General features: G+C 39.3%; 1 protein-coding gene across 2 annotated transcripts in view; it reads right to left on the bottom strand.

The window, feature by feature from the left end:
• Nucleotides 1-475: 475 nt before the first annotated feature.
• Deup1 (deuterosome assembly protein 1) overlaps nucleotides 476-14,403 on the bottom strand; it is a 73,594-nt gene continuing 59,666 nt past the window's right edge. For both annotated transcript variants that reach the window (XM_048344303.1, XM_048344305.1), the window contains 3 exons: nucleotides 11,485-11,684; nucleotides 2,671-2,785; nucleotides 476-652 (listed from right to left, as the gene is read on the bottom strand). In XM_048344303.1, coding sequence (XP_048200260.1) covers nucleotides 476-652; nucleotides 2,671-2,785; nucleotides 11,485-11,684 — 492 coding nt within the window. The remainder of the gene's footprint in view (nucleotides 653-2,670; nucleotides 2,786-11,484; nucleotides 11,685-14,403) is intronic.

The following is a 14,403-nucleotide window of genomic DNA, read 5'->3' as shown; positions in this document are numbered from 1 at the left end:
CTCTATCATTTTTAGTCTAAAAGTAATCTTAGGGTCGTTATATAGTTCAAAATATTTAAACATTTTTTATTTCTAAAAATCTTTTGTTTTTCACATTTTGCCCGAATGGGCTGCGGCCCACTTGCTCATGTGTGGGGCACCGCTCTCCTTGCTCCTCATTTGTGGGGGAAATGGGAGTGTAGTATACATGTCTCAGGTAGAAAAAAATGGCATTTTAAAATTCAAATCATTTCTTAGCCTGAAAAATAAAACTCTTTTGGAGTAGTCATGTTTATTTTATAGGAACTTCACAGTAGAAATATTTAGTATGTTTACTCAGAACTACAAACACCAAACAAACAAAATGCGTGCTATTTCTAGCTGCCTTACAGAAATTATTTTCTCCAGAAAACAGAACAAAACTTCTTAGTTTTGTGAATAAGCTTTGCATAAATTTCTTTGGGGGGGGGGTGAAGCAAATAAAAAGTGTAAAAGCTCATATATGTCTATTTTGTTTTAGTCTGGTGTATTTATTAAGAGTAAATTCGGTGTGTCTTTGCAGCTCATCAATATGAGTGTTTAGAAGTCTTTCAAGTTCTTTTGCTCGCTTCTCTTCTTCCAGAAGGAAATGCTGTGCGGCCAGAGAAGCTGGGAAGGATATATCCAGGGGAGACTAAGGAAAGAAGGAAAGAAAAGTGAGCAAGCCTCTCTCTTCAGGTATGCTTTTCTTTGTGCAAGGCCAAATACTTCAGCGGTTATGAAATAATAGACCTTGAGCTGATCTACCAGTGAATGCAGTCATGGCTTCTGAGATCCTCACCGAGTGATGACCAGCATGGGCAATACCATTACATCCTAAGGCTCTGAACTGTGTATTTTGTCAATATTATTTTTTGTGCCTGTACTGGAACTGTGCATCCAGGACCTTGCTCTCTTGCTTAACCTTTTTGCTCAGGGTTGGTTGGCACTTTGCCACTTGGAGACACACCTCCACTTCTGAATTTTTGTGTCCCCTGCATGCATTAGAGTGGATTCTACCACTGAGGACTCAGGGCGCGCAGCAGGAGGTCTGGCAAACAGATCAACCCCAGCCAGCCTTTCCATGAGGCAGACCACCGTGAATACCCATGGGCTAGCCTAACATTGTGCTAACCATGGAGTCACCAAGAATGCTGCATAACAAGTTAGTAACACTAATGTCATGTCAATAATGCCCAATAAGCAGCAAGTGGCAAGTATGTCAAAGGCATAGAAAGACACAAGTACTACAGAGGGTGAAAGATAAATCCCTCAAAAGATCCAGGACTGTGCTGTGGTGTTTTTATGTGTCAGGAGTGTGAACCTTGTCAGGAATGCACCTGAAAAATACTCTGCCCTTGAGTAGAATAATTGGATCCACCTACTGGGTGATACTGAACGATGGCTTTTGTTTGGGCTTTTGTTTTTCTTTTGGCAATCCTAGAACAGAGGGGCTCTGTACTGGATTTGGAATGGGGTATGAAGCTCATACTAGCATGGTTGGTATAGAAATGTGTCTTGTTAGTTTCAGTGGACAGGCTGTGATGCAGATGCTTAAGGTTTAGAGCAAAGCTAAAGGATTTTAGCAACATTCCTTGTGATAGAAGCCAAACTAGAAGTAATTTAATGTCCAGAAGGATGGAGAAATGAACGATAGCATCTGTCTGTGATTTATGTACAATGGAATACTACAGAGAAACAAAACCCAATTAACAAGCAGCTATATAAAATGATGATAAAGCCCAGAAACAAGGTTGAGTTGCAGAAGTCAGGCACAAAAGGATGCAATTTGCATAAAATTTGCCAGTGGACAAATTCATGGATGACACTCAAAAGCAGAGGAAGTAGGGACTGGAGGTAGAAATGAGTAGGACTTGCAAGTGTGGAAAATATTCTGTGTATTGCATGCTTTTTGTGTGTGTCTCTGTGTATTTGTACTGGATTTTGAACTCAGAGCCTCGGCTCTGCTTAAAGTTTTTGGCTCAAGACTGTGCTCTACCAAGGCTGATACTCTATCACTTGGGCCACATCTCAATTTGCATCATTTTGCTGGTCAATTAGAGATAAGAGTCACTCAGATTGTCCATGGTTCTCAGATTTCAGCCTTTTGATTATCTAGGACTACAGGCATGGGCCACCAGCACTGGGCAAAATGTGCTTTTTAAAAAGCCACTAAAGACCAATTTTAACTCTTAAAAATACAGGGCTTAGTTCTAAAGGTTAAAAAAAATCATCACCAGTAATTCTATCCTGCACAAAAGGTTCATAACTATTGACTGAAATACTTCATGCAACATTTCGTAGACAGACATGGCTGCCCATAATGACGCCCACACCCATGGCAAGAGTCCTGTTCAAGAAGTGATACTTAGGGCTGGGGATATAGCCTAGTGGCAAGAGTGCCTGCCTCGGATACACGAGGCCCTAGGTTCGATTCCCCAGCACCACATATACAGAAAACGGCCAGAAGCGGCGCTGTGGCTCAAGTGGCAGAGTGCTAGCCTTGAGCGGGAAGAAGCCAGGGACAGTGCTCAGGCCCTGAGTCCAAGGCCCACGACTGGCCAAAAAAAAAAAAAAAAAAAAAAGAAGTGATACTTAAGTTATACTGGGGAACTTTATCAAGATTCAGGTACCCACCCCTGAAGAAGAGAATGGCAGCAAGCAGCAACTCACCAGAGGGAACACTTCATCATCACTAACCAAAGGACTGGTCATTTCTCTGGTTTGGAATGCTATAGGTAGCAATGGAGGTGTGGTGCTTCTATTTGGCTCACAATCTTGGTTAAGTCTGAAAGAGAAGAAATGGTTGTCATTGCTCCTACAAGGGTGCTTGCTCATATAGCCAAGGATTTTAATTTCTCTGAGGTCCAAAGGGAGGGAAATGCAACAAGTTGTCTGGGCTTGTTAACTGGATATCTCTTTGAAAATTATTTTCATAAATTATCTCGACTTCACTTGAAAGACTTAGAGAAACAAGTGGCGAAGCAGAGCCCAGAACTTATAAAAGATATTCTGCCATCCTCCCTGCCCACATCGCTTTCCTTCCTGGGCTTTTATTTGTATATTTCTTGGCCATTCAAATAACTGAAGCCAGTTTCAGAGAAATTTCAAAACAGTTACCACGACATCACTGATTGTTCTAAAAAGACATTCTTTTAATTATTTTACTTTTATTCTTTTTTTTGCCCCATCCCTCAGTTTCTCCCACTTTCCCTCCAACCCTACTCCCCCTTCAAGTTGTAAAGATCATTTCCACCATAGTGTCTGGTGAGTATTATTGCTGCATTGGTTCACCCTTGGTCCCACCATTTCTATGATTCCCCTTCTCTTCCCCAAATCAGGTAAACTTACATACAAAGGGTACCAAAATCAGAAACAGTGACCACAGGGAATAAACCAAAGGGAAAAAAGAAATAATAGCAACAGCACAATAAAAAAAAAAACTTGTCCATTTCTTGGAGCTTATTTCAATAAGCATGATTTTATATGGTCGTATGCACATAGCTATTGAGCCATTGTGATCCTCTTCTTAAGAATATCCTCCTTTATTCTCACTGTATGCAAATGCTTAGAATTGGTATTTAATTAATCATGCCCAGGTGTAATTGTTTGTCTTTTACTATCCAGTGGGCTTACTTGTAGATTTATAGGCACATTCTGATTACAAATGAGGGAAACCCTGCAGCCTATATTTCCTTGGGTCTGGCTTGCTTAGTGTAATTTTTTCCAAGTCTTTCCATTTCCTTATGAATGAGTAATGTTATTATTTCTGATGGAAGCATAGAATTACATTGTGTATGTATACTACATTTTCTTGGTCCATTCATCCACTGAGGGGCATCTGGGTTGATTCCATATCTTAGCTATGGTAAATAATACTGCAGTGAACATGGTTGTGCTGGTGGCATTAGTGCAGGCTGGTTTGGGTCATTTGGGTAAATGCCCAGGAGTTGGATTACTGGGTCATAGGGGAGCTCTATGTTTAGTCTTTTGAGGAACTGATTCCAGAGTGGTTGAACAAGTTTACACTCCCCCCAACAGTGTAATAGCATTCCCTTTTGCCCACATCCCCGCTAGCATCTGTTATTATCATCAAAATGCAATATTGCTCAAAGCTAACTACAAACTCAAAGCAATACTCATCAAAATCCAAACAAAATTATTCAATGATATAGAACAGGCATTCAAAAAAGTCTATTTTTAATAATAAAAAACCTGAAGAGCAAAAGCAATCCTTAGTGGGAAGAACAGTGCTGGAGGAATATCAATACCAAATTTCCAACTCTATTACAAGCTGTAGTTATAAAATCAGCTTGGTACTGGCACGTGAACAGGCCCGACAACCAATGGAGAAGAACTGAAATGACCTAGAAATAACCCCACATACCTATGGCCACCTAATCTTTGATAAGGGAGCAAAAAACACTATGGAAGAAAAACTGCCTCTTCAGCAAATTCTGCTGGCAATATTGGCTATATGTATGCAGAAAACTGAAGTTAGATCCTTATGTATCACCCTGCACCAGAATCAATTCCAAATAGATGAAAGACTTCAATGTAAGACCAGCTATCCTGAAAATATTACAGGAAGGGATAGGGGGAACACCAGGGCTCCTTGGCACAGGTCAAAACTTCCTGAGATCCAGAATCATAACAAATCAAAGAAAGTCTGGCTAAATGGGATTCCATTAAACTGAAGAATCTCTGCATGGCAAAGGACATAGCTAGTAGAACAAAAGCTCACAGATTGGGAGAAGATCTTTACCAGCTATTTGTAAGACAAGGGCCTCATATCTAAAATATAGTGCTCAAAAATTATCCCCAGCCCCAGCAAAACAAATCCTCATAGAAATAACCCCAACAATAAGTGGGCTAAGGACTTAACGACTTCTCAGACGAAGAAATAATGGGGGCTGGGAATATGGCCTAGTGCCAGAGTACTTGCCTCACATACATGATACCCTGGGTTTGATCCACATATATAGAAAAAGCCAGCAGTGGGGGCTGTGGCTCAAGAGGTAGAGTGTTGGCCTTGAGCAAAAAGAAGCCAGGGACAGTGCTCAGGCCCTGAATTCAAGCCCCAGGATTAGCAAGAATGAAAGAAAAGAAAGAAAGAAAGAAAGAGAGAGAGAGAGAGAAAGAAAGAAAGAAAGGAAGAGGAAGAGGAAGAGGGGGGGAGGGAGGGAGGGAGGAAGGGAGGGAGGGAGGAAGGAGAATGGCCAACAGAGATGTTCAACATCTCTGACCATATGAGAAATGCAACTCAAAACAACATTGAGATTCCAGGTCACCCCAGTTAGAATGGCATCATCCAGACATTCTTTTTAAATGTTTCATCATACTTCACAGGTTCTTTTGCATAATCATTAACTAACTTCAATTGGGCTTCATAGTTTACAACATACTTTCAATATACATCATTTTACTAGTTGTACAGTCTTGAACAGTTGATGTTATCTTTCTGTGACATTAACTTTCTCATTATAATGGAGGTTGTTGTGAGTTGACTAACACATGCAAAACATTTAGAAATAATATCTGGCAACACACAAAGAAGATTGTTATTTTTAAACTCATAACCTTAAGTGGAAATTATCCACAGAGAAGGAAGCAAGACTTTAGAGCTGTTTATAGCTAGGTATAATGGCACACACCTGTAATTACAGTTACATGCAACTGTCATCTAAGCTGTGCAGAGGACTGGGTAGGAGACTGTAGTCTGATGCTAGTCTCAGCAAAAACTCAGGACCCTACCTGAAAGATACTGAAGCAAGGAGCAAGGAGGAAGGGAAGTCTAAGAGTGTGAGTTAGGTGGTGAGTGTTTGCCTTAACAATGCCTGAGGTTCTTGAGTTCAAGCCTCAGTAGCACCAAAAAGAGAGCAACAAAATGCTTTTCATTATTCAAATAATAATAAATTGCTAGTAAGTGATGATTTTGGAATTCAGTCTCAAATCTATTTTCCTAGCTTCAAACAGCACAATCAGGATGAAAGGCACAGCATAGAATTTGTTGTTTCAGCTAAAATATAGAAAAGAAGATAAAACTTTATTTTCATATTTTCATTTATTTTGTGTCAGTATTAGGGCTTAAGTTCAGGGTCTTGTGCTCTCACTTGTCTTTTTTACTTGAGGCACACTTCTATCTCTGGCTTTTCCTTGGTTAACTGGAGACAAGAGTCTCATGGACTTTTCTGCCTTGGGTGGGTTTCAGATGTCATCCTCAGATGTCAGCCTCCTCTGCAGCTAGGACTACAGGTGTGATCTGCTGCTCTGAGCTAGCAGACATGACTTTTTAAAAATAAGTGAATTTTTACACAATCAGTAAAACAAAGAAACAAGTCAACTTACTCTACAATTTTACAAAGAGGGCCTAACAATATAGACTGCTTGGGATTAAATTAATACCTTTTATGGAAACAGGACTACATTTGATCAATTCATTGAAGACCATGAGAAATTTAAAATTTCCTTAATTTAAAATTTGTCTTACTAATAATTCAGATTTCCCCCAGGTAATAACCACTTTCAAAACCTTTGTAATTTAATTTGAAAGTGTTGAAAAATCCACATTATAGTTCTCTGTTCATACTCTAAAGCCAATCTACACATATTTTTTAAATTCAGAAATTTTGTTTGGTATGTGTCTTGTGTGTATGGCTAGTATGTGGACTTGAACTCAGTGCCTTGATTTCTCTCTTGGCATTTTTTTTCTTTTGCGCTAAAGGCTGATGCTCTAGCACTTGACCTACACCTCTACTTCCCACTTCGCACACTTGTTTCTTTCCTTTTGCTGGTCCTGGGGCTTGAACTCAGGTCCTGAGTACTGTCCCTGAGCTCTTTTGCACAACGCTAGTGCTCTACCACTTTGAGCCACAGTTCCATTTCTGGATTTTGAGTGGTTAATTGGAGATAAGAGTCTCATGGACTTTTCTACCTGGGCTGGCTTTGAACCAAAACACTCAGATCTCAGCCTCCTGAGTAGCTAGGATTACAGGCCTGAGCCACCAGGACCTAGCCACATATTGTTTTAAATTATGTAAATAATTATCTGAATTATCACTTTTGCTATGGATATAACTATGGTGTTAATTACTAAAATTGATATAGGAATATTCTTTTTATGACAATACAAATAAAATATCAAGATTGAAAGACTATGTTAAGAAATAAAGGGATTTTGTTTTCAATCATCTCCCAGAAAATTTCTCTCCCAGAATACAGCTATTCAAATACTTCATAAAATTACCTTGCATAAAAAGTTATACATGTCCATTTGAAAGCTATCTTAAAATTTATTCCAGAAGGCTTTTTGGTATGCCCCCCACCCAAGTTGATCTGTCCAGCCAGCTGTCCACAGCTTATGCTACAACTCCCTGCCTTTCTCTGGCAGGTCACTGTCACCTTAGCAGGAAGCCCAGCATGCCCACTTGTTGGCTGTGGGGAGCTCACAGTCTTCTGATGTGTACATCTAATCTGTCTCCCAAGCTCTCTTCCCTGGGTTCATGGGACAGAACAAGATCCCATGCTTAGCCCAGTGTAGCTGTGGCTCAAGGGGTAGACCTCCAGTCTTGAGTGCAAAAACTAAGGGACAGCACCCAAGGCTCTGAGTTCAAGCCTCAGTTCTGGTACACACACACACACACACACACACACACACACACACACACACACACACACCATCCCCCCCAAACCTCTCCTCCCCCAAAACAAAACTTTGAACTTACTAGCAGCTACATTTAAAGACATTTTAATGTTTGTGAATACTAAGATCTTTCTAGTACATGATACAATTTAAAAAATTATAAATCTACTTTTAGTATGTTTCTCTACATGTTTCTTGTATAGACACAAACCAATTGTTACAAAACAATTAAAATTAGTTGCATAGGTCTGAATACTGCTGCTCCAAGAGTTAGCTTGTAAATTATCTGGAAACATTAAAATTCTAACGTTTAAGAATCACACTCAGAACATCCTCACCAAATTCAGTGACATCTTGAGCATTTTAAAGTATTGAGGAGCTATGCCAGTGTGGTTGGAGTCAATTGGGGAGCAAGTGCTTTGCCATAGCCCCACATGCCTCGCATTTTAAGTGAGTGAATGATTTGAACATCACTTCAGACAGGAGGGACAAACAACTGAGTGAATGAAGATTATGCAGACAGTGTGCCAGACAGTGTGCCACACATGACAACATATAGCCTACCACAGCTCCTTCTCATAATGACCAGGGTTTCTGCTCAAGTGCATCTGCTTCCCACCATGCCCTGGTTTCTGGCTCAACCAATAAAAAGAGCTGGAGTGGTACATACACAAGACATCAATCAATCAGCACAAAGTCTAGGGGAGGGCCTATGGCCGGAGTCCCTCCCACAGAATTCCACTGGGCTCCTCCCAGCTCCCAGGCTCCTCTCTATGGAGAGTCTATATCTACTGCAGCTTCCAATAAACTTGCTGTGTTACTAGGAGAAAGAAGAGAAAGAAGAGAGAGAGAGAGAGAGGGGGGGGGGGAGAGGAAGAAAGAAAAGGGAGAGAGAAAAGGAAAGAAAGTAAGCAAGCAAGAAAATGAAAAAAATGTTATACAAAGCTTCCTCAGTTGAAAACAATAATTTCCTTTTGTGGAACTTTTTTTTTTTTTGCCAGTGCTGGGGCTTGAACTCAGGGCCTGAGCACTGTCCCTGGCTTCTTTTTGCTCAAGGCTAGCACTCTACCACTTGAGCCACAGCACCACTTCTGGCTTTTTCTATATATATGGTGCTGAGGAATCGAACCCAGGGCTTCATGTATACGAGGTAAGCATTCTACCACTAGGCCATATTCCCAGCCCTGTGAACTATTTTTTTTTTTTTGCCTAAAAGGTTTCACCCTCTTAAATGAGTTTAGGAAGACCTAATGCATTTCCACTGATATGTAAAGATGTCATATACATTTTCTGATTAATTTATACCTAACAACTGTATATCACTTAACTTCACAGAGCGAGCTGTGAGGGTATGCATTTTCTCACCGGCAAAGCTAACAGCCTACTTCACTGCTCAGTTCAGCATCCTCACCTCTAAACAACTCTTCTCCATGGTGGGTTTTACAGGGGAATCATTTATTCAGAATATTCCAGATGTTGTTTCTTTTAAAAACCAGGTCACGGGAGAACATCAAAATCAGCAGAAGCATTGCAACAAATTTAATACAACTTTCAGCAAATGAAAGTTGAAGGAATGGCATTCTAGCTGGCTTATTAAGATGACCTCCTGCCGAGCCTTTGACCTCTAGGCTGCTTTCTCCATCCCCTTGGTCTTGCTTTTGTGAGGCACATCTAACACAGTCTGTGCTGCCTGACACAGAGAGGAAAAGGAGGCAAAAGAAATGCTTTTTACGAATAATAAAAAGCACAGTTGCTTTCTTGTTGGAACACTACCACCTGGTAAGACTTTCAATGTGATTCAAAACAGTGTGGGCCGGTTTTCTGTACCAAATGGGCCCCGGCACACAGAAGAGGCTTCAGAGCATCTTCAGGGGCCAAGCCTTTCTCTTACACCCACTTGGCTTGAACCCATGGAAAATGCAGGCAGACAAGCAGTAGTGAAGTGTTTATTCTGTATTAGAAAATAGATCCTTACACCCAGCCCAACTGCCAGCCTACTCTTTGAAAAGATTTTCTTAGATTACCGAGTCAATGTCAATGAGAGAGCTGCTGTGTGGCAGGTGCCAGGGCCTCTTAGTGCTTCCTACAGCTGCCTGTGCCACTGCTACCACCCCACCCCAGCATCTGGCCTTCCTCCACCCTTCCTGAGCTGTGGATTATTCATTTAGCACTTTGGATAGATATTGGATTAAAATCTATCCTCTACTACATATAGGGCTCAGGTGAACAAAGAACAGAGTTGTTCTATAGTTATAGCAATATTGGACTGGATTTTTTTTTTTGTGGAACTCATGGACTTTGGATTTATCCTGTAGAACAGGATTATACTAGTACATTAGTTACCAAGATGAGCCTGTATCACCTTTCTCTGACAGATTGACCTATTGATCTATCTATCTATCTATCCATCCACCCACCCATCATTTATATATCATCTCCTTCCTCTCTTCCTCACTCCCTTCCTCCCTCTCACTCATCCACTCACACATCTGTCTATGTATGTACATATGTATGCGTGTATATCTATCTATCTACCTACCTATCTATCTATCTATCTATCTATCTATCTATCTATCTATCTATCTATCTTGCATAGGTGATTAAACTTAGGTCTCATGCATGTTAGACATGTACTATGCCACTAAACCACATTCCCAGCAGACATAATTAATGAATTTATTTACTTATTACAGTTTTAGTAGAACTATCTTTGAGGAAATGGCAGATTCAGCCACTTGTCTGTTCACCGGAATTATTGCCGCTATCAAAACAGTCTCAATTTCATGAAGTCTTTCATTGCTTAGGATAGTAATAACATTGGTAATAGTGGGGAACACTTATAGCATTACAAGTTTTATGTGACAATCTTCATTGAAATCCTATGACTTTTTTTTATCCTTATTTGATAGAGGAAACCAAGGCTGACAAAGGTTAAGCAAATTTTCTGAGGTTGTAGATATGTACTCAGGCATTACAAAAACAATCTAGAAGGTTCTTATGCTAAGCATTATGAGCTGCTACTAAAGTAGTGGAGTGTGGATTGTTCCTTCTCCTCTGGGTGTTCCATGCAAGGCTGACCACTCTGCTACTGAGCGAGTCTGGTGAGTGCCCATCCCAGAGGCCATCCTAGACTCACAGTGTGCACGAGCTCATTCATGACCCGGAGAACCACAAGGAAGGAAAACTGGCTGTGTCATTAAGCATTTTCTAAGTGTAGTTTAATAGTGAACATCCCTCAGAGATGGTTTTGATCTCATCAGTTTTCCATTAAAATTGAGTTAATTAGCCTACTTCATGGTAGATGTATTTACTTAGAAGGTGAGCTAAGACATTTTAAGGTGAACTAAGACACTGGAGTAAAATGGACAGCAGATATTGATTTCTTACAGATGTCACTAAAAGAAAACCTATTCCATTCCCACAGACCCTTTCCTTATGAAAGGACCAAAATGTGTTGCCATGGCTACCACATGTCCATATCAACTGCAAGCATTAATGAAGGTAAGTCAGCCGTCATCTATTTCCATATGTTCAATATGTTGGAGCAATATGCCTAAAACATTAAATTCTTGTTTATTCTCATGTTCCTAGAACATGAGATGTAAGATTCTATATTTATATACTTTTATACCGTAACAGCTTATAGTGGTCTAAGGTGACAAACTATACTCCCTGTGGAACTCCACCCAACTTGCTGCTAGATCACAAAACACAGTTTCTGAAAGAAATGGTACCTATACTACTATATTATTTATCAAAATAAATTTTGAGCAACTTAGAATTGCATCAACAGAAATTTCAATGTGAAATTTAATTTTCTTCCCTATGTAAGGGGGCTATCTTACCTATCTTCCTTTTTCTCCATGTTTATTTGGCTTTGGAAGGTAAGCCTCCCTGGTTCTTCATAGGCACTTTGAGTGGTGGACCATGCTGATTTTCCACTCACATGCAGTTTTGCAAGATCATTTCGGAGCCTTTCATTCTCATATTCTAATTTGTTGATTGATGAATGTCTCGAATGTTCCCTGTTAGTGAAGTCCATACTCTGGAGAAGAAAATAAGCTATCATTGAGTATACCAACCCTTATAAATCCTGTGTATTTTCTGCATTTGGACACATGAGAAGGAAAGGCCCTTTCACAGAAGCCCCATGATGTGGTAACAAAAGCAATGCAGATCACACTGCCGTGGCCACTGTAGGAAAGGGTAACAGTGCATTGTGCTCTCTAGAATAAATTGGCTTGGTTTAAAGTTTGTGTCTATTGGGCATACTTAAGTTAATAAGTGAAATTATAAGTGGTGACCAGAGGGAAAAACTGGGAGAAAGCAAGGGAAGGGGTGACATTGTTCAAAAAGAAATGTCCTGGGGCTGGGAATATGGACTAGTGGCAAGAGTGCTTGCCTCCTACACATGAAGCTCTAGGTTCGATTCCCCAGCACCACATATATGGAAAACGGCCAGAAGGGGCGCTGTGGCTCAGGTGGCAGAGTGCTAGCCTTGAGCAGGAAGAAGCCAGGGACAGTGCTTAGGCACTGAGTCCAAGGCCCAGGACTGGCCAAAAAAAAAAAAAAAAAAAAAGAAAAAGAAATGTCCTCTTTACCTGACTTATGTGATCATAACCCCTCTATATACCACCTTTACAATAACAATTAAAAAAAAAGAGTATCCCAACTTCATATGTTGGAGCCATAATTCTCAATGTTTACTCTATATGGAGATAGAGCCTATAAGGTGGTGATTCAGGTAAAAAAATAGAAATTAGATGTTTCAATTTTAAAACAATATTCTTTGACTTAACTAGTTCACATCATTGTAGAAAACATGGAATAAAATTTGAGAACAAAATAAATATTCCATATGACCCCCATCCGGGTATAACAAATACCAGTAATTTATATCTTTTCAGTCTGTTATTAATAAAAAAGATGAACAAAAATGTCAGTATGGTTATAATATATGGTTACTTACAAAATTAGAATCAATGTTGTATCAATATGAAATATAACACTGTAAATATAAAATATGGATACTTACAAAATTATAATCAGTCTAGGTGCAGTGGCTCCTGCCTATAATCTCAGCTACCTGGGAGGCAGTGATCAGGAGAATGGAGATTTGAGGCCAGCTTGGGAAAACGTTAGCGAGACCTATCTCAACAAATAAGCTGGGTGTGGCCCTGTATGCCTATGATCCTAGCTATGTGAGAGACTGTAGGCCAGGCCAGCCGAGGCAAAGAATACAAGACCCTATCTGAAAAATAAAAGAAACTAAAAACTAAAGCAAAAGGAGAACAATAATATGAAAGCACCTATTTTTATCATATTCCTAATCTATCTTGTTAACTTTGTCAACTTGATAAACAGTAATATTTGTGTATTTGTAAAAGAGTATATTTTGATTTTTTTCTTGCATTTTGGCTCTATCTTTTGTCAGCTATCTCTATTTTTCCCCCTTTGGGTGTCCGTGTTTTATTAATTTGCAAGGAAATTAACACCAGGGGAAGTAATTTATTGTTTCTTCAATTGGTTAATACTTTCTGTGTGAATTTTAACTTTATCTGGTGTTGCTGCATTTAATAAGATCTGTGAATCTTTTCCTTTTGTAATGATTTCCTCACTTTTATATTTTACACTTCATTTCATTGCAAAACTATTTTTTATCTTTTTCAGTGTAAAACTATTAGAGATCAAGTTCTTTCTTCTATTTGTTTTATGATTTCATTATTTTACACATACTTTTTAGTTTGTTTGGAATTAATTTTGGTATAAAATGAAAGAAGACATTAAAATAATAAGTTATTCCAATTATTCAAATCACATATTAAAACATCCATTCTCCATGCTGGATGATGAAAAAAAAAAGGTGTTACATCCATATTAACTGTGATTGACTCTTAAGCTCTCTATTCTATTGACCTTCCAGTTGAGATTGTGCAGCTCCTAGCCCACAGAGCTTCAAAGTTTACCATTTGACAAGGAGCACTCAATTTTAATGCCTCTTCAGAAAATGAAACGTGTTTAAATCACAAAAGAGAAGTTTAGAGTAAGACTAGAGATCTCTGAAGCTGTTCCTAAAAGGCTATAAGAAGTTTGCTAGGAAGTATATTCGCATTTCTTTTTAGGAAGATTTTAAAGGAGAAGAAAATAATTTATTAATGTGCATTAGGCGCACATGCTCAGGATAGGCAGGTGGTTGTAATTTGGGGGGGTTATGTAAAGACATAAGGAGACAAAGGAGAGTGAGCCTTTCACCTTTAGGAGTGGCAGACTGGGAAGGACAGTATCTGAGTACAACTGGTGACTTTTGACATCTTAGTGCCAACCTAGGGCCATAGAATCTCTGATGAGTAAGGGCCTAACACTTTATTTCAGGTAGGTAAGTGTTTGTGGTGAGTGCGGACAGAGAAATTTGTGTTCTGTTCCTCAGTTGTCTTCAGTTCAAAATAGTCCTTATAACCAAAGGGCATATTGGAGGAACTTATTCTGATCTACAACATAGTCAAATATTTTCAGAAAAGTTGTAAGCATATTTGACCAAACTTTATTTTTCCTGCAAAACTATCTGACTGACTTGTTGATCTGATGCCTTTTCACATGTACAATTTTAGTGGATTTTCTGCACTAAGGATCTAACTTACTAAACCCAGAGCAACAAAACAGTGAAAATTAACACTGACCATGATTCTCATTTAGAACTTAGATCCCAAGTTTTGATAGCTGTCAGATTACTGTCTTTAGCCTCCTTGAGTCTAGAATTGTTGTTC

The sequence above is a fragment of the Perognathus longimembris genome, chromosome 4, assembly GCF_023159225.1.
Source record: "Perognathus longimembris pacificus isolate PPM17 chromosome 4, ASM2315922v1, whole genome shotgun sequence".
In the NCBI taxonomy this organism is placed as follows: domain Eukaryota; kingdom Metazoa; phylum Chordata; class Mammalia; order Rodentia; family Heteromyidae; genus Perognathus; species Perognathus longimembris.
This window is presented reverse-complemented; position numbering and strand designations above follow the sequence as displayed.